The sequence below is a fragment of the Macrosteles quadrilineatus genome, unplaced genomic scaffold, assembly GCF_028750875.1.
Source record: "Macrosteles quadrilineatus isolate MER2022 unplaced genomic scaffold, UCM_ALF_1.0 Scaffold_3__2_contigs__length_128488019, whole genome shotgun sequence".
Lineage (NCBI taxonomy): Eukaryota > Metazoa > Arthropoda > Insecta > Hemiptera > Cicadellidae > Macrosteles > Macrosteles quadrilineatus.
Genome location: NW_026542596.1, coordinates 97,511,717 through 97,536,484, shown reverse-complemented (window position 1 = coordinate 97,536,484; position 24,768 = coordinate 97,511,717). Strand labels below are relative to the sequence as shown.

At 35.3% G+C, this 24,768-nt stretch overlaps 2 protein-coding genes across 2 annotated transcripts; both read left to right on the top strand.

The window, feature by feature from the left end:
* Window positions 1-3,432: 3,432 nt before the first annotated feature.
* Window positions 3,433-9,079, top strand: LOC128989396 (uncharacterized). The gene is made up of 5 exons (XM_054411286.1): window positions 3,433-3,538; window positions 5,078-5,329; window positions 5,692-5,900; window positions 7,474-7,667; window positions 9,001-9,079. Exons 1-5 carry the CDS (start codon window positions 3,433-3,435, stop codon window positions 9,077-9,079), a joined length of 840 nt encoding a protein of 279 aa, XP_054267261.1.
* A 2,550-nt stretch (window positions 9,080-11,629) lies between these two features.
* On the top strand, window positions 11,630-24,473 carry LOC128989395 (uncharacterized). The gene is made up of 8 exons (XM_054411284.1): window positions 11,630-11,639; window positions 12,122-12,192; window positions 12,621-12,723; window positions 13,307-13,512; window positions 14,341-14,555; window positions 18,536-18,579; window positions 19,809-19,929; window positions 20,039-24,473. Exons 1-8 carry the CDS (start codon window positions 11,630-11,632, stop codon window positions 20,709-20,711), a joined length of 1,443 nt encoding a protein of 480 aa, XP_054267259.1. The 3' UTR covers window positions 20,712-24,473.
* The last annotated feature ends 295 nt before the right edge of the window (window positions 24,474-24,768 follow it).

Here is a 24,768-nt window from a genome sequence, read left to right as displayed (position 1 = left end):
GGTAATTTGGTAGTTTTGAGAAGAATGTGCTGCAATGTTTAGGGTTCCCAGAGGGTACACTTTCATAGGCTATATGTTGGCACAAACAACCGAATGGATTGTGTGAGTGCTCTCTCCCATGGAGCTGCCCCTCCTTGTCATGTTCCCGGGACTGAGAGTGTGGGTTGCTTCTCCAATAATATTGGAGATGCGTCGGGAGCCTCTCATGTTCCGGAAAACTGTAGGCGAGGGGGGGGTAAGGGGAATCTCAAAGTGGCCCATGTCAATACAAGGTCTCTAAACACAGCGTTCAATGAGCTGGGGTACAGTTTCTTAACTGGGCTATGCTAATATCGATTGAAACTATCGAATTGAAAATATCGATTAATAAACGATATTTTAAAATATTTCTATTATAAAATTAAACTAGGTATCATAACCTAACCTAACCAACCAAACTTGCTGATGGTGAAAAAATCGCATGAAGGTTTACTAATCAAATCGATAGTTTCAATTGATATTAAGTTAGCGTACCGGTACCCATGAGCTGTGCTCAATTGTTGATTACTTTAGATTTGACATTTTAGGGGTTACGTACTGAGACCTGGCTCCTCCTAAACACATCCACAGACAGTTATGCTATACCAGGATATTCAATGCTTCATTGTGATCGAATTGCTAAAAATGGTTACCCAGGAGGTGGTGTAGCATTGTGAAAGACGGCATCGACTCTCAGCTGTACTACTTATCTGATTTCATTGATCCTGGTATTGAGCATCTCTGTGTGGTGGTGAGTTTCAAAGGGAGTAAGTTTGGTAAGTGTGGTTTATCGTCCTTCCTACAATGGTTACACTCGCCTTTCGGATCTGTTTCGCTCCCTTTTTGTTGAAGTTAAATCAGTCATTTATTTGGGGGATACTAATATTGGAAACCTTGGCAAAATTGATTGACCACATCATAGTAGACAAATCAGCCGAGATTAAAAGAGTTGGAGTCATAGTTACCCCAGCATAGTTGACTACACAGAGGAATGAGGATGACTGATCATAAACTAATATATTGTTATATACCGTATCTTGTAAGAAAGACAAAAGGGGGTCGATGCTAATCACATTTAAAGATTTTTCCAAATTTAACTTAATGCAGATACTGCACTAAACATAATTGCTGATAGGCCTACTAACTGGAATTGTGTGTACAACCTAGAGTCTCCTGATGTGATAGAGCAATTTATTACTGATCATATAAAGAAAGTGTTTGATGAGGTTGCTCCTATTGTTTGTAAAAAGGTAGCCTAACACGGGAAAAAAGCTCCTTGGAAATGAAACAATTAAAGAATTGTCAATTGTTAAAAATAAACACTGTAACAAATATTGGAGGACCAGAGATGCTTCAGACTGGTGAGTACAAAACCATAAGAAATAGTTTGAATTTCATGATCCAAGAGGCTAAGAAAATATTCTTTTCTAACAAGCTTGCCTTGTGTGAAAACCCTGCGGGGTTCTGGAATTGTTAAAAAATTGTGAGATTCTTAGTAGTCAGAGATACAATAGGCTCCCCCCTGATTTAGACATTACCGGTAATAAGATAAATGAATATTTTGTCAATATGGGATCTTGTAATGATGCAGACATTGAATTGCTGAATGAACTTCAACAAGATAAAAAACATGGAGATAACGATAAGTCTGAATTTAAAATGATTACAGAAAATGATGTTAAAGAGGCAATGAACTCAATAAAATCAAAAGCTGTAGGTGTTGTTGATAGTATATCGATACAAATGATAAGATCTGTTAGCCCATATGCAATTGTAGCAATAACACATTTGACAAACACGAGTCTGGCCTCTGGTGTTTTTCCTAAAAGTTGGAAGATTGCCCATGTGAAACCATTGCCTAAGGCTGCTGCCCAAAAACCATCCAGCATTTAAGACCTATCTCCGTGTTACCTGCAATGTCAAAAATACGGTAATGGAAAAGATAATACCGGTACTGTAACTAAAAAAAGCTTCATTTCTAGATGACTTTGATATATTGCCTAAGCTACAGTCAGGGTTTAGAAAAACCACAGTACTTGTACTGCACTGACTAATATGTTTGCAGATCTATTCGATGCCAAAGATAAAAGGACTCTACAGCACATAGCTATTTTCGATTATTCCCAAGCATTTGACTCTATTGATCATGAATTGTTGGCCAAAATGAAGTGCTATGGCTGCAGTGAAAAAGTTATTTGTTGGTTTCGGTGCTATTTGGAGTCCCGACTGCAGGTTACCAAAATTGGGAGTGAGACATCAGATCCGCTTTGCAAATTGCGTGGTGTTCCTCAAGGTAGTTGTGTAGGACCCGTGCTGTTCAATTTGTAGGCCTACACGTCTGACTTAAATTTCTGCATTAAATTTTGAACAAGAATAATAGAAAATGACGGAGGATCAGTTGTAAAAACTCCATTGTAAATAGATTCAAAGATAAAAATTAAGATGTTTGATAAACATTTAAAAAACAATGGTCTATTGCATTTTTCACACCCTGTATACAAGAAAGTGTCGGAATATGTTAAAAAGTGCGCCATTTTATAAGCTTTCCAACATTATGCTACACCATTGAGCTTTATGTCTGCTTATGTACGCTTTAGTGGTTTGAAGACTACAAAGCACGGTGTCTTTAACATTTAAAACATAGAAAGTCGGCATGTATTAAGCAAAAGCTGTATTTTTGTTTCAGATTGAACAGTAAAAACAAAAACAGTAAAAAGTTCCCTGTTTTCTGGTATTCAAACCACTAAAACAAACAAAAGAACATTTAAACCTCAATAGTACTACTCCAACCTACTCCAACTAATAATTTCCCCACTTAACTCTCCCATCCTCTCTTTACATGCCTCCAGCTCCTCCGTCAAACTGAGGGACTCATCCCAAGCTTGAGTCATGCTTTGTCTGAACTGGGAACGCAAGGTGCGCACATCAGCTCCAGAAGTCTCCCCTCGGGACTGCACCTCGTACACTAGCTCCGGCTTTCTAAAATATTCTGGCACAATTGACGCCATACCGAGTCTCATAGGCCTGTGCAAGCATGAACAATGTACAAGAGTACACAGCTTTAGTTCAGACTTCTGGAGTCCATCTTTAGATGACCTGATGATTTTTTTCACGCCAGAACTCCAAAGTCTGAATATATAGGAGTGAACTACCACAAAGGATCACTTGACAAAGCAAGAAAACTTAAAAACCGTTTAGCATTAATTTTAGGATAACTGTGATACATTGCATGAATTAAACTCACTCTACGCTTGTTTTATGTATTAACTTATTACCTCCTACTGGAATTTAACTACATTGCTTGTATTTTACATATCCCGATGATGAATGAAATTTTTTTCACAGTGGCATTTAGATCTTCACATCACAATGGATGACCTTTCACTACCCATAGACAAGCTGTATCTTGAGTACATGACAAGTTACCACCCTCCTAAAAAGCAACGCCGGATAGAGGAAAAGCTGATTGCTGCAGGAAAACTTAACTTTACCAGGTTAACATCTGTCGACAAACTCACAGGTAATACAGCCCAATAATGACTGCAAAATTTACCCACATGTAAACATGTTTTTGAAATTAAATTAAATTAAATATTCCTTTAATTGTCACAATACATTTCAAGTTTTCAGCAATGCTGATGAAACAGGTCACATTGTCCATTATTAAAACTAGATTTACAAAACATTCCTATAAACTAAATAAATGTACTGTTTTTAGACAATTTATCAAAAGCTCCGGGAGTAATTAAATGGTGTAAGAGTTAAAAGAGTTGTATTGGTACCTTAGTTTTTACAATATAGGGGCGGTTCACGAGCTCGGGACTATCATAGTCCGAGCCAAGAATCCGGAAATAACCGGTATTTGGGCCGCTACTTAAAAAATCGGGTTCACGAGCTTGCAACTTTATAAGCTGCGGACCAAACTGATAGGCTGCACACAATTAGTGCAGGGATTTTAAAACCCGGTTTTAAAAGTTGGGTTCACGAGTCCAATTACAGATAGTCCCGGCTTCGGATCATTAGTCCCGGTGGGTTCACGAGTCAAGTCCGAGCCCAAATGAGATGGTTCGGGCCCAAAAGATTTTTTTTTCCCCTAGGACGCTAGGCACGAGCCTGGGATTGTTTTTCACATTACTTCAGGCTAGACCTAGGGGTTGCGGCATTACCACTAGGATAAAATCCATTGGTGACTTGGCGGGGATCGAACCCAGGACCTCAGGGACTGAAGTCATGCCTTTATCCCCACTCCTCACGGACAGAGCGAGGTAGCGACAGACCGTTTTTAGAGCCCTACTTCAACCTGAGCGCGCAATCCAGGGAGTTATTATACATCGATGTTAATACCCTGTTTGAATTAATTAAAAGATTTTTATTGTTTGAAAATTCACTGACTCACAGAAGATTTAAAAATGTTTTAAGCTCTATTTCTTCCTGGCAGTCCCCTGTAACTATGATATTGGTATCATCAGCATAGAGTAGGTAATACAGAACCTCCTTCATTCATAAATCTTGGTAATCCTCTCATACAACAAAGAAAACCAACAACTACCAAACAATAACAAATAGACAACAACAAATAGAGGGACCAGGATACATCCCTGAGGAACCCCATGTTTTATTGTTTTAAAATCAGAATAAAAGTTTTGTGTGTAAGTGTATTTTATTTACTATTTGGAATAGTTGAATTTGGACATATTTTTGCCGAGTTTTTAAAATAAAGAAAACAACTTATGCTCCTTATAGTGAATATTCAAACTAGAAAGAACACCAAGCAGATTATCATGAGTCACACTGTCAAATGCCTTTGAAAAGTCAAGGAAGATCTCAATTACTTTTTCAGTTTTGTTAATTTTGGATTCAATAAAGTTTATACCCGCAGTAATTGTGGATTTACCAGGAAAAAACCATGTTGTTCATTGTCAAACAACAGATTACTTTCTAAAAAGTTTAGTTGGTTGCATATATACAACTTTTTCCAAAATCTTTGAGATAACAGTTAATAAAATACTAGTTTATTAATACTGGCCTATAACTATATATTACTAAACATTTGTTTCAGCAAAATTTGAGATGGAAATTCATGTCTTAGAAAAGACAGTGATTGTAGATGATGGGTCTGAGAAAAAGGTGTACTCCACGTGTGTGTTTGAAAATACAAAACGTTACGATTGCAACATTTGCATCACGTCTGTTTACGGAAAGACCTCGCTGATTCGCCATAATAGAAGCAGGAAACACTATGAAATGATGCAAAGGAAAACACATCCTCATGAAAATTTTGATGACAAAAGAGATATGAAAATAGTTAGAGGTGAGTAAAATTTTGGTTTAATAATTTTAATTACTGGTGCGATACCAAATGAATGAACTTGTATCATTAACATTTCCATTAACTTCAAAACATGTAAAGTAATAGTATTTTACAAATTTTCAATAGGTATAAATAATAAATAGTTTATGTGGTTATTTTAAATAACCTGGAGTATTGTCAGGTGATCCTAGTTTTGTTAGAAGAAGAAAAAGAAAAACATACTTTATTTTTCACAAAAATAATTGACAATACTAAATAAGGCCGGCCGCACACCTAATACAGGACGGCACAGCAAAACGTTTTCGCCTCGCCGCGCCTTGCCATGCCTCAATTGCTGGTATGTCAACCCCTTTTTATTTTAGATGTGAAGGAGTGTTATTTCGTGAAAGACCTTCTAGAAGAGTGTCGGTACTTGAACATCAATCTCGTGTTGATTGGACTGGAGTATCTGGTGGAGGTGTTGGATCCTCGTGGGCCGTACTACATCTGTCTGCTGTGTAACAAGGAGGGTGAAGAGATCGAAGCAACTATCAACCATCTGGAGGGATATGAGCACAGGATGCTGTACATGGTGAGTCTACAATACAAATCTGAAGGTTCGATTCCACACTCAAATGCCACTATCATTGTGTGTTTGGTGTGAATTTTAAAGACAGCAATCTTTAAAAAGCCATCTTAATGAAAGATAATCGATGAAAAATATACTTTAAGGGTTATGTAATATCGTAATATTTTATTACTATATAACCTGTTTCTCTAAATAGAGCAAAACTGCGACTTTTAATAAAAGAACGTAAACAAAAGTTATCAATGTATCGTTAATGTCACCATATGTTTCCTGAATTACTGACCTACTTCTAATTATTCAATCTGGCAACTCTGTAATAAGTGGATCAAGATCATTGTGAATCGGTAGAGATACATCTTTGTAGCTTCTGGGGGAAATTACAAAGTCCACTTCAACTTGTAAAGTACGCATGTTTGTTGTTAATTTGAATTTCTTTATGCATGACAACTGCATGAATGGGTTTACACAGTTTTCTACAATAGTCTGCGATGAATGAGTAAGAACTTGCAGCATTTTTCGAAAGTGGCCACGAGGTACTCTCAGCTAAATGAGCTTCTGAGCTGAGCAAAGGCGGAATTTAATTGACGAATATTATCCAAATAATTTCCAAATCTAGGTCTCACAGCCCTGTTTTTACATTGGGAGTTTCCAATAAGTTCCTGAAAGTATGGTGAATTCCACAAATGAGGTAAATGAACCTTTCCTCTATGACAATTAGAGTAAAAATGTAACTGTTTCAAAATGTTCACAATGTTAAAATTCAACTTTCTTTTGTCTGAGGTTAGATGTAGCACCACGGCGGTCTAGTACAGCCGCTCTTTATCCGTCAAATTTTCCATTGGGAGGGTGTTGCAAGTGACCACGTTCGCCTTTCTTCTGGCCACTCATAGTTCTTTGTCTTAGGTGGCATTTAATTTTAAATTTAAATCAAACACGAAAAAGCTAACGAAACAACAGAAAACATCACTACAAAGAAATAACTATACACATTGTAAATTACATGATAAAATGGTAATAGGTAAATACATTGAGAATAAGCACTTTTCAACAATCATTTCTTCATACCGAACTAACCAAAACTATGTGATAAGTTAATCCAGCAAACTACGTTTCAGTTTTAAGGTAAATCAATTTAGCTATTACAAATAATTTGTTGTCAAGTCTTGCTAGGAAATACTTTACAATATTAATGAACCAGACTTAATAAACATATGCAAAAATCCAAATTTAAATAATTCCGGATTTGCTCTGGAAGTAATAAGTCCTGCAGTCTGTGATTAACCTTAAGGACTAGGCTATTCCAAACCATGTCCATATGTTTAGTTGTAAACTAAGTAAATTAAGATTGATTTAATGACGACAGATAGCGCCACTGTTCCAAAAATTTAGCCCTTAACTGTACTTAAGTGATGCCCTTTTTTAACATTCTGAGACATATTTGCACATCTAGGTTAGAATACCTGTAATTTGACACATCAAACGTTAAAATCTGTTGAGCTGCAACTAAACCCCAGCGATTACGCATCACTAAAGCTGCCATATCTCAGTTAAGATAAACAAATCTCTCTGTTTTCAGCTGCTATACTTCCCAAAAGTATACAAGAAGCTTTCACTTCTACAGAAGGAAATTTGGCAGGTGCAACTGAACATTGTTGTTCAGAAAATTGAGAAAAAGTTGGGTCGGTTGAAGCCCTGGCGCCATGATGGACCTTTGTCCTTAAAGCAGAAGAAAGCTATTCGTTATGCAATAGATAAGGGCCCTCATCTGAGGTAAGAATAAATCAATCTATTTCTGAAAAAATACCTTTATATTTGTAAAAACTGTATTTCCAAAAAAAATGCAAAAATGTTCCTAGTTTCAACAAAAATAATTTTATTGTGTGTGCATCAAGAGTCCGGTTCTAGAGACATTTATTTATACATGCATAAACTCTCTGGTTCATAAGTTTGTTTACTAGTGGCCTTTTGTACCGGTTTTTTTCCTCCTTAAATGTTTACAAATTCACAATGTTTACACATACAACAACGAAAGTTTTATTATTACTTGCACCATCTCTGCATGTAACAATTCCTATGTGGCCACTCAAAACCAAGGAGGTTTTTTTACCTCGCCAACAGTTTTTGTCATCCGCCCCTCTCTATAATTCTGTGAAGCACCACACAAATTTTTCCTTTAGTACTTGATCACTCAATTGCAGTCTAGGATGCCCCTATGGTCATATACTTTGCTGATTATTTTCTGTCACCATTGTTACTGTGGAATAAACATGCAATATTGGATGTGCTTAGTCTATAAGTATAAAAGAGGATGTTTGTATATATATATATATTTGGCAGTGATAAACTCAGACACCGCTGAACCGATTGCCACGAAACTTGGTACATACGTGTAGAATTTCATGGAATAGGTTTATACACCATCAATTTCGTGATCCGTCCAATCGGCTCCGTCCCAGTGGCTCTGGAGTTTCCCATGTTAACCTTATGAGAAATGGAATTAATGAATCTTAACAGCTGTTTCAATTAAACAAGTTGGTTCTGTTCTATGATGTTAAATAGCATTAAAGTTACAAGGATTACCAACAGGGTGCAGCACTATTATTTCTTTTACATTTATGACAACAGCTAATTTGCAACCAAAAGGTGAGTGAGCATAGCGAACGAACTTCAACCTGGAGGCGAGTTAGCGTAGTGAACGAGCTAACCTGAAGGCAAGTGAGCGTAGCGAACGAGCTAACCTGAAGGCAAGTGAGCGCAGCGAATGAGTTCCAACCTAAAGGTGAGTGAGCGTAGCGAACGAACTTCAACCAGGACGTGATTGAGCCATGCGAACGAGATCATCTTGAAAATTAAGAAGTTAAACGGGGCAAAGCCCGTGGGTTACAGCTAGTCTTTTCTAAAACAGATAAATATCTCTTATTCACTAAAACTAAACTCACTACATGTAGTAAAGTATGGCCAAATTATGCAAATTAGGTTCTTTGAAGACGTTGGCTGACGTTGGCCCAAGTGCTTAAATAAATGATGCCGGAATAATTTTAAGGATATGACCTGGATATGTTTAGTTTTATTTAATTCATTCATTTTACTTTCAATTTTTCAGGGACTTAGGTCTGAGTTTTTCCGGAGATATTGTATTTAACGAAGACGTAAAGGACCCAATGAGTAAGTTGAATTTGTAGTTTCATCTTGTTGTGCTAATAATAATATGTGTTAATAATAATAGAATACTAATCCTCGAGTGTAGGCTTTAGTGTAAATTATTAAAAGCGCACAAAGTGGCGGCCCTAGAGAGTCTTTACTTTGAGTTTAATACGGGCCTCTCTTAATACCTGAAATACGGCTGTGCGAGGCCCCAGACACCGCCTTGCTCCCCTTTATGTAGGGCTGCCTCTGCGCAATAATTATGATCGTGTGAATGTTATTTGGTAAAACATTTCCCTGAGGATACAATACATTTTGTACACAAGAAATCAGTACGTATGCAAAGTATGTTGGTTGATCAAAATAAGAAGGAAAAAGTAAACAAAAGACTGCAACATATTGTGTTTATAACATGCCGTCCACAGTATCCCTACTAGAAAATTACAAAATATATAGTACAAAGGGAAAAACATTAGTTTTTCATTTTTTTGCCATTTATGTAAAAATTTCAGAGGGTAATGGACGCACTTGTTAAATTCTGACTTTAATCTCAGAATTCTAGTTGTTTTTTTTTAGAGATGAAGAAAAATATTTTTTTACAGTTTCCTTCAGCGCCGTTGTAGGCCATAGTACAATGCCAAATGCTGTCTAAAATAGTTTTGGAATAATTACTCAATTTTCTGTTCCCTTTGTGGGGTTTTCAAAGGAGAAAAGCAATTAAAAATGTGTAGATATACAAAATGTTTTATCTGCTATTAAAAACAATAAAGGGGTATAATCCTTATCATAATCAACATCATCAATTTAACAGGCTCCTGTCCCTCTAGTGTACCTAAAAACAGAGCTCCTCTCCTTCATTGTGCAGGAGATGAAATCCTTTCAGCTTTTGGCTCCCTTTTATGACATCCTGCCAGCCATTTCTTACAGGGTCTTTCAACTCTTCTCTTTTAGCGAATTTCCCATATAGGGTATAAGCTATTACTCATGGTTAGAGCTAGACCCGGGACCGATTTACTTATTCGTTTTGGGATCCCTAGAGGCCAAAAACACCATCCTTTCAAATTCATATATATAAGTGTCCGTTAGCACAATAACTCAAGCAAAAATGATCTGATTTTGATTAAATTTGGTTTTAACGTGTTAATCTACATTTATTCGAACAAGTTCGCAAACCAGCATGATCGGACTATGTGAACGGGGGCTTAGGGGGGTTTTATAGGGTAAAAATAGGCCCCATGTTGACCCTATAAACACAAAATTTCACAATTTCTTTCCAATCCATTTTGTAGAGCTTAAAAAAACAAATATATTGAAGCGTTATCATGTGTCTAATGGTTAGGGAGAAAAAAAATGTTAATTTAAAATTCCCATGTTATTCTTATGAAAAATGAGTCAACTGTTGTAGTTTGCTTGTTTATGAACATATTTCGATTAAATTTGGAAAAAACATTCCTTTTTTTACTTAACTATTAATATTTTACAACAAAAAACACTTTTTTACCCTCACTGTTGCAGCAAACCTATAAGTACTCGTTAAACTAATTATTAGGGATGGTCAAGTCTCGAAATTTCGGGAAATTTTCGGGAAATTTTAAATCTCGTTACACGAGACGAGATTTTTTTTGGCCGAGATTTTTATCGAGACGAGAATAAAAAAAATTTAAAAAAAAATTAAAAACGCCTGCAGAAAGTCAATGCAATACCCGCAATACAGGAGCGTGTTGTAGTTGCGTTTCCATTGCGAAGGCGTTCTTATTTAATTAATTCTTTAAATGTAAATATTACTTTAATTATTTTAATAATATTACTTTAATAACATTTGAGAAGTTATGTTAAGTGTAAGCAGTGTGAGGAATGTTTTATTACTATAAAAAGTCAAAACAAGTAACTATTTTATAAAAATTAAAATTGCTTTTATTTTATGATTTATTTTATTTTAGGATAAGTTTAACTCTATTCTAACTGATATCACTATGTTTCCTAATCGTAGGCATTTTTAATAAGTTAGGCGTGATTAATAAAAAAATGTTATACTGATGTTTTTTAATAAAAGATTGTAAATATTCTTGCCTATTATCATTATTTTTGTATTTAAACAGTCATCTAACAATGTTACAAAATCAGGTAAAAATTTTGAACGTGCATTTCCCGTTGTGTATGAGAAGGGAAATCCCGTCTCGATCTCGTCTCAAAATTTTATGAGAAATAAAAAATCTCGTCTCGTCTCGTCTCGAACTAAAAATCCAATCTCGTCCATCCCTACTAATTATATTTAAATAGGAAATAAATTTGATATTTTTAAGAACACATTTTAGTGTAAATCCAATCAGACACATAAAGGAAACATAAAATAAAGAATTTTTCGTCATACTGCAGCAAAAACAGCCGTTTTTAATGCATGCGGGTCTAAAGCAGCTTTTTTACTCTCTAGGGAGTAAACATTTTTAGTCTCTAGAGACTAAAAATCAGCTGTTGTGAACCAAACAGTTGTAAATTTTGATTGTGTCAATCGTATCATTCAAAATTATTTATCGATTGATTTATTAGGTAAGGTGTTAGCCTATTGTTGTTGATTGCTAATCATATCGATGCCCGATGGTATAATGTATTTTAATGTAACACAATAGTAACAGACAAAATGATTGTATCCCTTACTAAACAGCTGCTTATTAGCATTAGCAGTATTGAAAACAAGCTAGAAGTCGTTTTGAGAGGTTATCTTTGCATAAATAATATTTAGCTTGGTTAGTTAATGATGTAATGTTAATGAAAAATATAGTTTACCACACGGACAAAAAGTGTCTTTTTAACCCACGCTATTTTCCACCGTAAAACTTCACTGTAGGCCCTAGTAATAAAATATACAATTTATAAAATCTCTTAATTTCTAATTTAATTAACATAATTTTAGCTGACGTGAGAGTTTCAATGTATGTCAAGTGGATAATATGTGGAAATTTCCGGTTTTGGTGCTATTAAATATCATGTTCTGAATGTATTTGTTAAATTTATTTTATGATATTCAAATATAAGAGCTGAATTGGTTGATTAAAACATTCATATATGACATTTTTTTACAGTGGAGCATACAGTCCTCACAGAGTTTTTAGTGAATGAAACCGAGGATAACAAAGTTTTTGAACGTGTTAAGGTAATTTAGTTATTAGATTTTGTATTCTCGCATCCTTTTGAGAGATATGACTCACACACTCTGTTGGAGATTAGAAGTTAATAGTTTCAGTAGGATTAGCCACTAAAAGTCTTTAATAAAACCTTAATCTTGCTGTCAACATTTAAAAAATTGTTTTGCCATAAGAACAATTGATTTGTTCAGATTCAGACATATGTGGTTTGAGAACTCTGTTAAATTGTATTTGTAAACATCAGATGTGGTTCTAGTCTCTCAGCTTTTACTATTTATCATTAGTCAAATTATTCTTAGTTTTATCCATCCTAATGCACCATTCTTTTACTTCATTACATTCTTTTGTTACTTAGAAAGAGTTTTTGTAGCCTATTAGAACTTATTTTTGGGGGAATCGATAACTTGAGAATTTTAAGTGTAGTATAATTCTCTAGGGTGGAGGTTACCGGTGCAAGCTGTGTAAAACAGGGGTGAATTCCATTGTTGAAAAAATTACTCATCCTTACACAGGAAGGCATATAGGAAAAACAATCAAAGGTACGTAAATAGTTTTTTTATGGATATGTTTACAATTTCAATTAACTAGTCGAAGGGATTTCATCATAATGTGCATTTGTAATATCCTTACAGTGTTGCAGTAAATGTTTTGTTTTCTTATATATGATCTAGCTAGTAATGTTACATATGATCCAAGAGTTGCATGAAATTTAAAAAACGTTTAATTTATTAGGCCAACAGTTTTTTTTCATAAAAAGGGAAATACAAAGAGTGGTATTTACTTATGAACTAAATTGCACATTTTAGTTGTTGTAGGCTACATGGTCTAACTTAGTGCTCACACACTTACTTACTGCTCATGATCTTATACACACTCAGCTGCACATTACATACTTCAAGATGTAGATGATCTAAATTACATTCGTTGCTAATAATGTAAAAACTGATGGTGTTGTGTCATCTAAGTTGAAAGGCGTTCCATCATGTGCAACTCCATTGAGCAATGGTTCATTAGGTTTAGAGCGTAAATACCAAATTAGATAACCCGTTCAAAGTGTTTGTCTCTTCCAGTTTACGAATTTACTTGTAGAAAACACATACTGATATCACCATTTTATTGCAGGAATGTCGATTCTCGACAATGTTGCTTGCACCATACAAAACGCCATAGAGAGGTATCCACAACCGTTGATCGGGACGGAGTACATAGTGGAGTATGACGAACAAGGGGTTTTCCTGTGGTACTGTATGTTGTGCAGAAAAGGGATGAACAACCAAGACCAGGTCTTGTTACATCTGGTTAGCAAGCAACATCGCCAATGGTACATTGTAAGTGAAGGGACAATTGGATTCCTGATTCATTATACATAGAACAACTTTAAATCATTGTGCAATTTGTCTTAGCAGACCATAGTTGACGAACCTGAATCTTAAATTCAATGAATTTATAGAGAAGATTTGAAGTCTTGATTTAATATGCTGTATTTGTGATTCGAACCTCAAATATTATTGCTAACATTATAAATTAAAGTAACTTGAACCCTACATTTCAAAACTGGATTATTAGTCGTATTTCATAAACATTTTACTTAATTTCCTTATTTATGATCCAGCACTGGGATTTTAGGTTTTGGATTTGAGATTCAAAATTTTTTGAATTTGACATTCCTAAAACACTGCAATCAAGTTCAAACAAAACTGCTTGGTAGAGAAATTTCAGAAAAATGACATGCAAACCAAAGTAATGTAAATAAAAGATCACCTATAGTGTACAGGGGGTGGGATATAGAAAATTAGGTATATAAAAACAGGAATATGAGAGATACAATTAGTTCACTGCAATTCGTGGGTTATGAAGTGATTTGGTACAATTGTATTGTAACCTCATTGGCACTTAGTACACAAGAGTCTGTGAATTACTTTATGCCCAACAGATCTAAAACTATCTCTGGATGTTCTAATTGGGGTTTCTCGTCCAATTCAAACCAAATTAACCAGGTTTTATTACCTTGAACAAGTTATTAATGCAAAATTGATAGTGGATGGACATAGTTTGAAGAGAGTTGGTGTTTGAATGTAGCCACTTTGGCTACGTTTTAAAATTTAAATATAAGGTATGTTGTGCATGGATTTAAAATGGCTCTTTTTTCATTTCAGAAACACCACATGCCTGTGAAACACCAAGAACTGCTCAAGAAGACTGGCCCGGTAAAAGCAGAAGATACATTAAGGTTGCTGAGACAAATCGAGGCCAAGTACCCAAATCGATTGCCTGCGTTTGGTTGTATCTACAGCCTTGACCATGTAATTGACTCTGGGCTAACTATCAAAGATGTGATTAGTCAGAAGATCATGGATGGCCAACACTTTACGTAAGTGTTAATTAGAGTTCTATTCCATATTAATACTGTTGAGCACAGGATATTTATGTAGCAACTATTCTCCTTCATGTTTCTGTTCCTATAAAATTTTTTTATTCCAATACATGTAACTACAAGTAAGCTGGGACATCACTGTCAATAGTTTTACAACATTTTTTAAATATGCTACGAAAGTTAGTGAACAATTGATATTGTTCAGGGAATAAGCCTCAACATTGGAACTACCCAGAGGCTGATTTAAAGATTTTCTGCCATGGGCTATCCACATTTGCCACAATTACCGAATCGGTGCGAATTAAGTCAGTTCAGAGCAGGTAAATTGCTGTTACGAATCCTAGCTAAGTTTGCCTACTTAGTAGAGGCAACCTTATCGGCTAGTTTTCAACTCCAGGGATGATATTTGGTTTGGTTGATCACAACTGCGAGCGCTAGTGGCCTTGACACTTTGATTGACACGACCTCATTGGCTAGTTTTCCATCCAGAGACGATTTTCTGCCAATCACGTGTAATGTGACAGCGGCGTGGATACTTGGTTTGGTTGATCCCCACTGCGAGCACTAGTGTCCTTGGCATTTTAATAGACACAATCTCATTGGCTCACCTACTGCCCTGCGACGACGATCAACCAATCATGTGCTATGTTTTAGCGACATTGAAACTTGGATTGTTGTTGAACGCCGCACCGAGTGCTAGTGTCTTTACTAACTTATTAGAACCTTTCTCATTGGCTGGTTTTGGATCGGAGGATAACGATGAACCAATCACGGTTAGCATTTTAGAGATGCAGTAGTCCTGTTATATGCACGATCGCGGTGTTGCAGTTACAGTGTATGTCGTATGATCCATCCGTATGATGACTGTTGAGGTTATGTTATTGTCATTTCACATTGGTTCTAATTGAGTTTCTTTTGATTTTAGTTAATGAATGATATAGTTTTTTTATTTAATATGAGTAAAGTAAGCGTCAAAGTGATGTGGGCCTTTTTGAATATTATTAGTGAAAGTCGTGATGTGGCAAAATGTAAACTGTGCAAAAAAGATAGCCTAAGTCTCGTACGACTTCTAACCACGATAAACATCTGAAACTTCACCATCAAAATGAATTTTTCCAGAGGGAATTAAGCAAATCAACAGTTGGGGAAGAATATAGGCCTAGGCCAAGATGAAAGTGTAGACGATCCCATGGATGTTACAAATCCAAATCTAAACTTAAATGAGTTTAGCCCACTCTCTATTAACATAAGACACTAATATGGATACAAAAATGTGTATGTATAAAGAAAGATATTCTGCTTATTTATCGTTGACAATAAATATGTTCATATTAAAATTAATGTTTTATTTGATTCCAGCTGTTATTTTGATAGGTATCGGAAGTATCGGTATCGATAGATATTGAGAGTACTTTGGTGGTATCGGTATCGACAATTTTTTGTATCGGCCCATCTATAGAAATAAAAAAAACTTCTTTAATATTCAAACAACATATAAGTATTCCCTATCTCTCAACTCTGTACTATAAAGTTTCGTGACAGCTGGCTGTTTATGTCGTTTCCTAACCTCAAATTCACTTCAAACACCTGATCACTGCAGTGACATCATAAACATGTCAACAAAACAAAACAGTGGATACCGTACCTAATATTTCTCTCATCAGCAACTCGCGAGAAAATGAATCATCACGCCACTTCGCTCTCCGCTGATTCAAACAAGTCCATGGCTGTTTTCGGGAATGGAAGCTTGGCTGGTGTGTGACGTTAGTGGAGATTAAATGTGGAAAGGTTTGATCATTACAGTACGTCTAATTTCCAACCCTTGACTTTCCTAGTTATGTAATAAAGTTTATTTTTTGATTTAAGCTAAAAATATTTTTGAAATTAAAAACTAAAAAACATACTTCTAAAATTTGTCCCACTTAAAAATCTGCTGCCCTGGGCTGCAGCCCCTACAGCCCCCCCCCCCCCCCCACCCATAAATCCGCGACTGGAACTACCTAGAAAAACATGGGTTGTTTACATTTAATTTGATGCCATAGACTGGACAAAACAGTTAGTTTAACGGCCAGATCAAAATTACTGTACCCTATGAGTAAAATTTATACACTACGTCCATGATTCGGGTTCCGGTCCACTGCTTGTTGTGGTCAGCCAACACTTGTCGACGCTGCATTGTATCAAGAACAATACCGGACATTGGACACATACCGCAGTCCACTGTCTGTAAGTAGACCAGCTGTAAGAAAAGTAATGTGATCTACAAATGTTTACCTTACTTTCTGAATCTACACAAAGATTCTTTTAAATGAGACCAAACAAAATGTAGTAATCTTTCACTTTGTAAAAAATTGCTTCAAACTCCGCTGTAGACAATGTGACAACAATAGTAAACATTTTAAGTCTAATGACTTTGAGATATAAGTCTGTATGTCCACACACATATATTAATACCAGCCTAAAACAATAATAATGTTGCTAATCTCCTCAAATAAGTCTAATAATCAAGAAATATAGGTAATTCTTCTGTAAAACCATCTAAATTTGATTGGAGAAAATTCATGTTATAGAGAAATATAGAATAATTACGGCAATGATAGGCTGTTATGAACTCAATTTCCTGAACCCCAATCAGGAAATTATGGCGATACCGCATTAAAAAAAATTATATAGCATTTTTTGTGACAACTCTATTCTTCCAGTACAAACATAAACATCAACTAAACAATTTGATTATTTGCGCAATTTACAAACTTGGGACCATTATATTTCTTTGATACCACTGACACACAAAAGGAGGAATCAAAAAAGAAAGGCAATTCGAGACCATACATAGTTTAGTTTGCCTATAAATTACCAAACAAAAGCGATCAACAAGGCAAAGGACGACAGATTTTAAGTCCCACAACTTCTGAATAGTGAGTCAGATCAACTTGGATATACTTTAGCGATGTGATTGTCCTGGGATCCTATTCTACTGAATCTGACAAAAAGTATATGTGTTATTTCAAGTGTAGACACAGTGGTTAAGAAGAGTGTAGCAATTGGAGGGACCCCTATCGAACCAGGGGAACGAACCCGGTCCCAAATCCTCATTCTAAGTCAGTGTGTATGGATAAATTTTGAGATAGTACTGAATTCTTGATCCACATAAAGAAGATTGTAACAGGTTGGTGAAAGAGCCTACCTAAAATAAGCAGTAGATGGCTCAAATGGTAGTTAACAATATAATGGATGTTCAGGACAGTAAGAGAACGATGGCTTCAGGAGTTACACCCTAGATCAGGCATTTTGCTACTTTTTGCTTACCATAACTATGTGTGTGGGGTGGGAGGAGGTTTATGGGGTTTTATTGCTAAATATTTTCAGTCAACAGGTTTTTTGAAATTACAAATGCAATTTTAATGTTAAAGTTTTCCACGTATAGAACTTTTTTTGTGGCTTTACTAACCTAGTTTTCCTTATAGTTAGTTGAGTTTGATCATCTATTATCCGAATCACACACTTTTTCAACAACCTATTGTTTATCTCCCTAGATAACATTGAATTTATTACCAAACTCATATTATCTAACTGTGTTTATTTACTTAGAGTAAAAAAAATTACATATATATTCCTATCAAGTTCAAAGATTCAAAGACTGTAGAAGCAATTAATTAATATAACAAAAAAAGACCGGATCAAACTTGAGGAACCTATCCTTAATCTTCATGTATCTGTGTATGGATCAGTTTTGAGGTAGTACTAAATCCTTGATCAGTACACCCGGTCAGGATAACTCCTCCATGAGCTAGAAACCAGAAAATTTGATTGTGACAGGATTAGAATCATCCTATAATGTTATCTCCTAGCCAGGGAGACCCAATATACCGTGATTTGGATCTCAAAAAGTTAAGAATAGTATTTTCATTTACCTGTTTCTGCTAGTTAGTTCATATTTAAATTAAAATGCTTAAAATTTCCTTAATTTTTTATAGTGTCAATGAGAGAGGGATGCCACAAATGATCTACAAAATGCCAGGTATGTACATATATTGGCACAACTTTAAACACTTAAAAACCTAAGGCCGAGTACAGTTTGGGGCGTTTTTCGTTGAATCTCACCTCCGAACGCTAGTGTGATTATAGCGGCACTTGTAACGTTTGGCTGACCAACGTGGTGGCGGCATGGTAGCTAAGTTGGCTAAAGTGTTGCGCTGTAGACTGAGTGTAGCAGTGAGGTCTTTCTACATGCGCAGGTTTGAATCTCGTACAAGTGCAATCCATACTAAAGCCAATAATGTGTGGCTTAGCTGGCAAGAGAGGGCCACCTCAAATAAACGGTGTCCGGCTCGGTGGAAGTTCACGCCTTATTGAGTGTAATAGGGATTGCACAACACATCTTTTTCTTCTTTTTACATCTATGTCCGTAAGCAGGATAACTCGAACAAAAGTTATCCGATTTTGATTAAATTTGTTATAAACGTGTAAACCTAGATTTATTTAACGAGTTCGCGAACCAGCATGATCGGACCATGGGAACGGGGGTTTATGGGGTAAAAATGGGTTTTTCCAATTTTTGACCCTAAAAACATAAAACTTTGGAATTTCTTTCCCAACCATTTTGTAGAGCTTAAAAAATAAATAATTTAGTATATTGAAGCATTGTTGTATGCCTAATGCTTATGGAGAAAATTCAAAAAAGTGCAAATTTAAAATTTCTATGTTATTCTTATGGAGAAAATGAAAACTGTTGTAGGTTTACTTGTTTATGGATATACAGTATGTTGATCAAATTTGGTAAATTTTTTAATTTCATCCTATACTATTGACGTTTGGTCAAAAAACACTGTTCGCCTTCCCCGTAGCAGCAAACCTAAGCACTCTTTAAATCTAATGTTATTTAAATTGGGAATAAATATGTCTTATTTATGGAAATATTTTAGTAAATATGTAATCAGGCAAGTTGAAATACGTTTAGTCTGCAGGTTTACTGCGCCGGGGGTATTTCTCTTTATTTTAGTTAAATATGGACTAAAACAGATAAATATAGAAAATTTGGATGAGAGCTTAAAGTGCTAAGTCTTCACTTCAGATAAATCTTTAAAAAGTTGGACACCTGGTTACCTGGCTGAATATAAGACATTTGCAAAGATTTAAACTGATTTGATTACAGTTAGTTGTTTCCATATTTTAAAGGTAAGCCAGCCGATTTCATTCCATAGTTTTTCTGTTTTAATCACAGACTAATTAGAAAAACTCGCTTTTCAGTTCCTCTCTTTTCCGAGGAAGAGCAAGCTACTCCTGGGACTAGCTCCAAGAAAAAGAAGAAGAAAAGATCACGATCAGCCTCCTCGGATCGATCTCTCTCTCCAGTAGCCAGACAGAGAAGGTGGGTTTATTAAATGATGGTTTTATTATGGAATGTCTAGTTCTATACACTGTCAATGATCCATGGTCTTGTTTTTGCAAAGTTCTAAGTATTTATGGCCATGTTTTAGATTGTCTCCGGAGCCATTAGAACTGCCCGACTTGCCAACAGAACAACTCAAAGAAGCCTTAATCTTCGATTGGCTGGCCAGCCAACCCTCAACCAGCCAGCCCTCAACCAGCCAACCCTCAACCAGTCAACCCTCAACCAGCCAACCTTCAACCAGCCAGCCGAGAAGAAGAGCGTACGCATTAATGGGGCAAGTTGCCATTACCAAAGAGTCATTGGAACAATTCATTGCTGAATGCGACGAAGACAACTGGAAATCCCGATCCCAGTGTGGATGTGTCGCGGAGCTCACGCTCACTTGCCCACTGAGAGAATTACTGGACGACGACGAAGCATTCTACGAGGTTCGACGGGTTCTAATCGGAGCATGGATGATCAGGCTCAACAAAGACTTTGGTTGGAACATTCAATCGTTAGATATAACGAAAGACCCAAAGCTGTATAGGTTGGTGGAAATAATGGAGACAGGCCGTTTTGTCCTTGACGTGTGTCGACCTCTGTGCAGGAATTGTGTGGAGTCAACTGCGGAATGTACCTTGGAGGATTTCCCCCAGTACAAGGACATACCGCCAGACGAACTGATAGACATAAGTAGAGGTCTGGTCAACATGAGCAACTTGCTACATTTCTTCTATGTTAATATCCCAAAATCCGCATATACACAAAGCGAGTAGAGTAGGCAGGTAACTTGAAACTTATAACGGAGAAATGTAACCATAGTTAACCTGCCTGTCTACTCACCTTGTGTAAATGTGGATATTACCGGAAAATACACTAATTTGGGTCAAGCTTGGACCTGCACTTGACTCAAAGTTGAATCCGTACCAGTCACTAATCAATCAATCAAAATAACTATTGTTAATACACATTATGTAGGCCTACAGAATAGCGTCAGTAATTTTCATCACTAAAACAACCATATAAAACCTAAGACTACTTTACAGAGGATATTGTTATTAATTATAAATATACATAAATTTTCAAGAAGTTGATATAACACTGACGTAGCTGCCTGGTTTATGTGGTTTTGTAGTTGGACTAAAAACACCCACTATTATATCAGAGGACTGACAGTGGTGATTACAGGCATAGACAAAAAGAATTAAATATAGACTGTCAGCCGTGCTGCGGTTACCATGGTTACCATAAGTTCGGGCGCACACCGCTGTAGTTTACGTAGCGCGTACGCTGTAACTACCGTGGCGATCCCAGCGGTGTGCGCCAGAACCTATGGTAACCGCAGCACAGCTGACGGTCTATATTTAATTCTTTTTGTCTATGTTACAGGTCACTGTTATTGTTTCATCTTGCATCATTTACTAGGCTATAGGCTAATGTTTATATAATTTATCTATATACTCAATAATGGCTTTATCTGTAACCTATGAATATTGTATAATTCATAAGTAATTTTTACAAAACTTGTGCTCTTGAATATTGTTATTATTGTAACAATTTGCCTTGTAGACTAATTGTAAGACCTAAATATTTTGAACATATAGGCTAATATTTGTGTAAGGAATATGTTTTGTACTAGTTTTAGAATGCACATAACATGTTTGAAAAATACTGGTTTTTTTCACAAGCACTCTATTTGCAAAACAATTTCAAACTTATAAAATGTGCTGGAGTTCTATTACTATAAACCTCTTAGACTCCAGAGTCTAAAGCCGGTTTAAGTCTAGAACTTAGCTAAATCCCGAGCTCAGCAACCGGCCCTTAGCTGCTACATAATGCATATTATTTTCTTGTGACCTGATTTTATAGTTACTCATAGTGTTATTTTTCCATTGCTCTCTTTGACTTAATTGAATATGTTTGAAGCAAACCCAAAGGTCAGTGCAATTATTTATCTTGTTAACTTAGCAATAATTAATCGAACCATTTTCTTGGTATTTAAACTGTTATTAATTAACTATTCATTCATAATGATAATAGAATTTCTATATGTAGTGAAGATTTATATTTATACAATAGTGCACTTTAATGTACTCTCAGTACCTTATATACAAAGCAATTGATAGTCAAAGTATTGATAGTTGAAGCTTATATACAGTGGACTCTCGCTCATCCAGATCGGCCTTGGACTCCCGATAGTCCAGATCGGCAATTGTGATTTTTTTTGCGGCACATTACAGTAGAAGTCCGATTATCCGAGCTAAACAGGACCAAGACTACCTCGGATAATCAAAAACTCAGATAACATGGCGGTAAAAATTATTACCAGTGGAACTGCATTTGCATGGCTATCAATACTGTGGACCTGGAACAAAATTTTTTTTAAACAGCTATATATAGTAGGCCTACTGTATTTGCTTGAATCTCAATAGTCCGGATTTTTTGTAATCCGGACCAGACGTTCGCCACATTAGTCCGGATGAGCGAGAGTCTACTATATTAGTGACAATTCGTTTTTTAAAGTTGATGTATTATTTCAGTTATTTGTTAGTATAGTTAAATAAGGAATATATTTTACTTAAAATTAGGTCATGACCACTATTGACAGTGTTCAAAGATATTAGGCTATTTCACTTGCCAAACATGTGCTGAAAAGAGGTTGTAACCCCATTTTATCGTTATTTCAATTACTCTCTAAGATGTAATAGGATATTTGATGCAAAAGTCAGTGCAATTTGTCTGGTTGACTTAGAAAGTATTCAAACAAATTCTCTGTTCTTAACATGTTACTGATCATCGTTTATCACGTTGAGTATTCAGACTACATAAGGGGATCTAACTGCGGCTTTATTATTTTTTTATTAGGATGTGTATTTTGCAGTTACACACATCCTCGGTCCTTGAGGGTAGTGTGGGACATCGACTATTCATTCATTCCATCACTAGTTCCTAGTTTAATTAAGTTAAACATTAGTTATTTAAATTTAAAAACAGTCAAAAAGAAAATATTCAAATGAAATTTGGAGCCTCAAAGAACTGTTTATTATATTCTAAATTATATATATATAAAGTATCAAAACTAAAGGACTGATTAGATGTATTGGAACACCCTATTGCAAGCAGCCGTTGCTCTTTATTTAACAAAGTAATACCAAGACCAACTAACTCACTGTAATTTTGAGACTAAATATAGGTTTTGACACAAATGAGTTGCAGATGCAACATAGAAACTTTGAGCTTTAAATGTAATCGTATGTACAAGAAAAATGTGCCTTTTAATCAAAATAAGTGTTTGAGATATGATTAATACTTTTTATCTTGATTAAGGCTAGATTATGACATTGAGGATGAGTTTAGAGGACATTTTCCTCCAAGTTTGGCTGTTGGCCAGAGAAATTATTTAACTTTTTTTTATTATCATAGGACCGCTAGTTTTAGCATTTATTTGTTATTTAGTTCTTAAAACAGAACTATACTTACTGTTGTACAATTTTTTATTTTTATGTTGTTAGCTATTTTCATTTTTTATCTTTTTTGCATTTACATATTTTATATTGTTGAATATATTTTACCTGTGCTCGTACTAGTTACATTTTAGGAATCCATGGTGACTTAGCCGTTGTGGTAGGCCTATTGTAACAATTATTTGCTTTGTTAATGTTACACCTACCACTAAATGTTTGTAATAATTAGGGTTTAAGCTGTAGTTGATTTTTCATATGTTTAATAAAAGAAATTTAACAATCTTTTTGAAATTTGGAACAAAGGAAAGCTAAAATGTAGTAGAAAATTTTATAAATTTATAACTAAGTAATACTATTTATACTACAGTACAGTATATTGTTCTTAAAGCCGTCTAGATATTTGTATATTTGGATTTACTTAAAAGAAATTTACCTATCCAAATTTTAATTGTCTGGGTAGACGAGTGGTAATAGCGCTCCTGCTCGGCTTAAAATCTTAAGGTCACTGGTTCGAATCCATGCGAGATCGTTTCCAGACCGAGATGCTATTTGTCATCGGGCTATGAATTAATGAAGAGGTTGGCGTTAGATAGTGGCAAGACCAGGGTTTGGATCGTTCCCTTTCAAAACGTAAAAATGCCACTTGCGTAGAAACACACAAATAAATGGGCAAATATTCAGCTAAATTTCAGCAAAATTAATTACCATACTAGGAAGAGTTTTATACTAGCTTAAACTCTAGTTAGATATTTCAGAATAAAGTATAATTTTGTTGTGATCATATAAGAATTTTGGTTTTAGGAATCAGAAAATGTGATGTTCAGCAAACTCATGAAATTTGCAACTAGAAAACAATATTTTTTTACTAAGTTAAAAGATTCTACTTTATAGTTACAATATAATTATTTTAAGGTTGAATGTACTTAGGAATCTGTAATTGCTAGAGAGTCATCACATTCAAGTTGTATTTGGCACATTAGCTAAGTTGGCACAATTGATTTTGAATTTTAAGATTAAAGAAGACAGTTGTTTTTTTTTTCAATTTTTCTCAGCAATTAAAACATTTTTTACAAATGGTTTATGAATTATTGTCCCATTACAGTAAGCCTATGCATTGCATTACTTTGGTTAAGATTGTAAAATAAGTAATACTATTTATACTACAGTATATTGTTCTTAAAGCTGTGTAGATATTTGTATATTTTGATTTACTACTACCGAGTTAGTGAATTAACTAAATAGGGAACAAGGTTTTAAGAATTGGTGCTGGGATAGCAGGTTTACCTGAATAGGAAAGAGTCCATCCTGGCATTAAAAACATAAAAACTGTACCTTAAAATAAGAGCATTTTATTGTTACTGACAACATT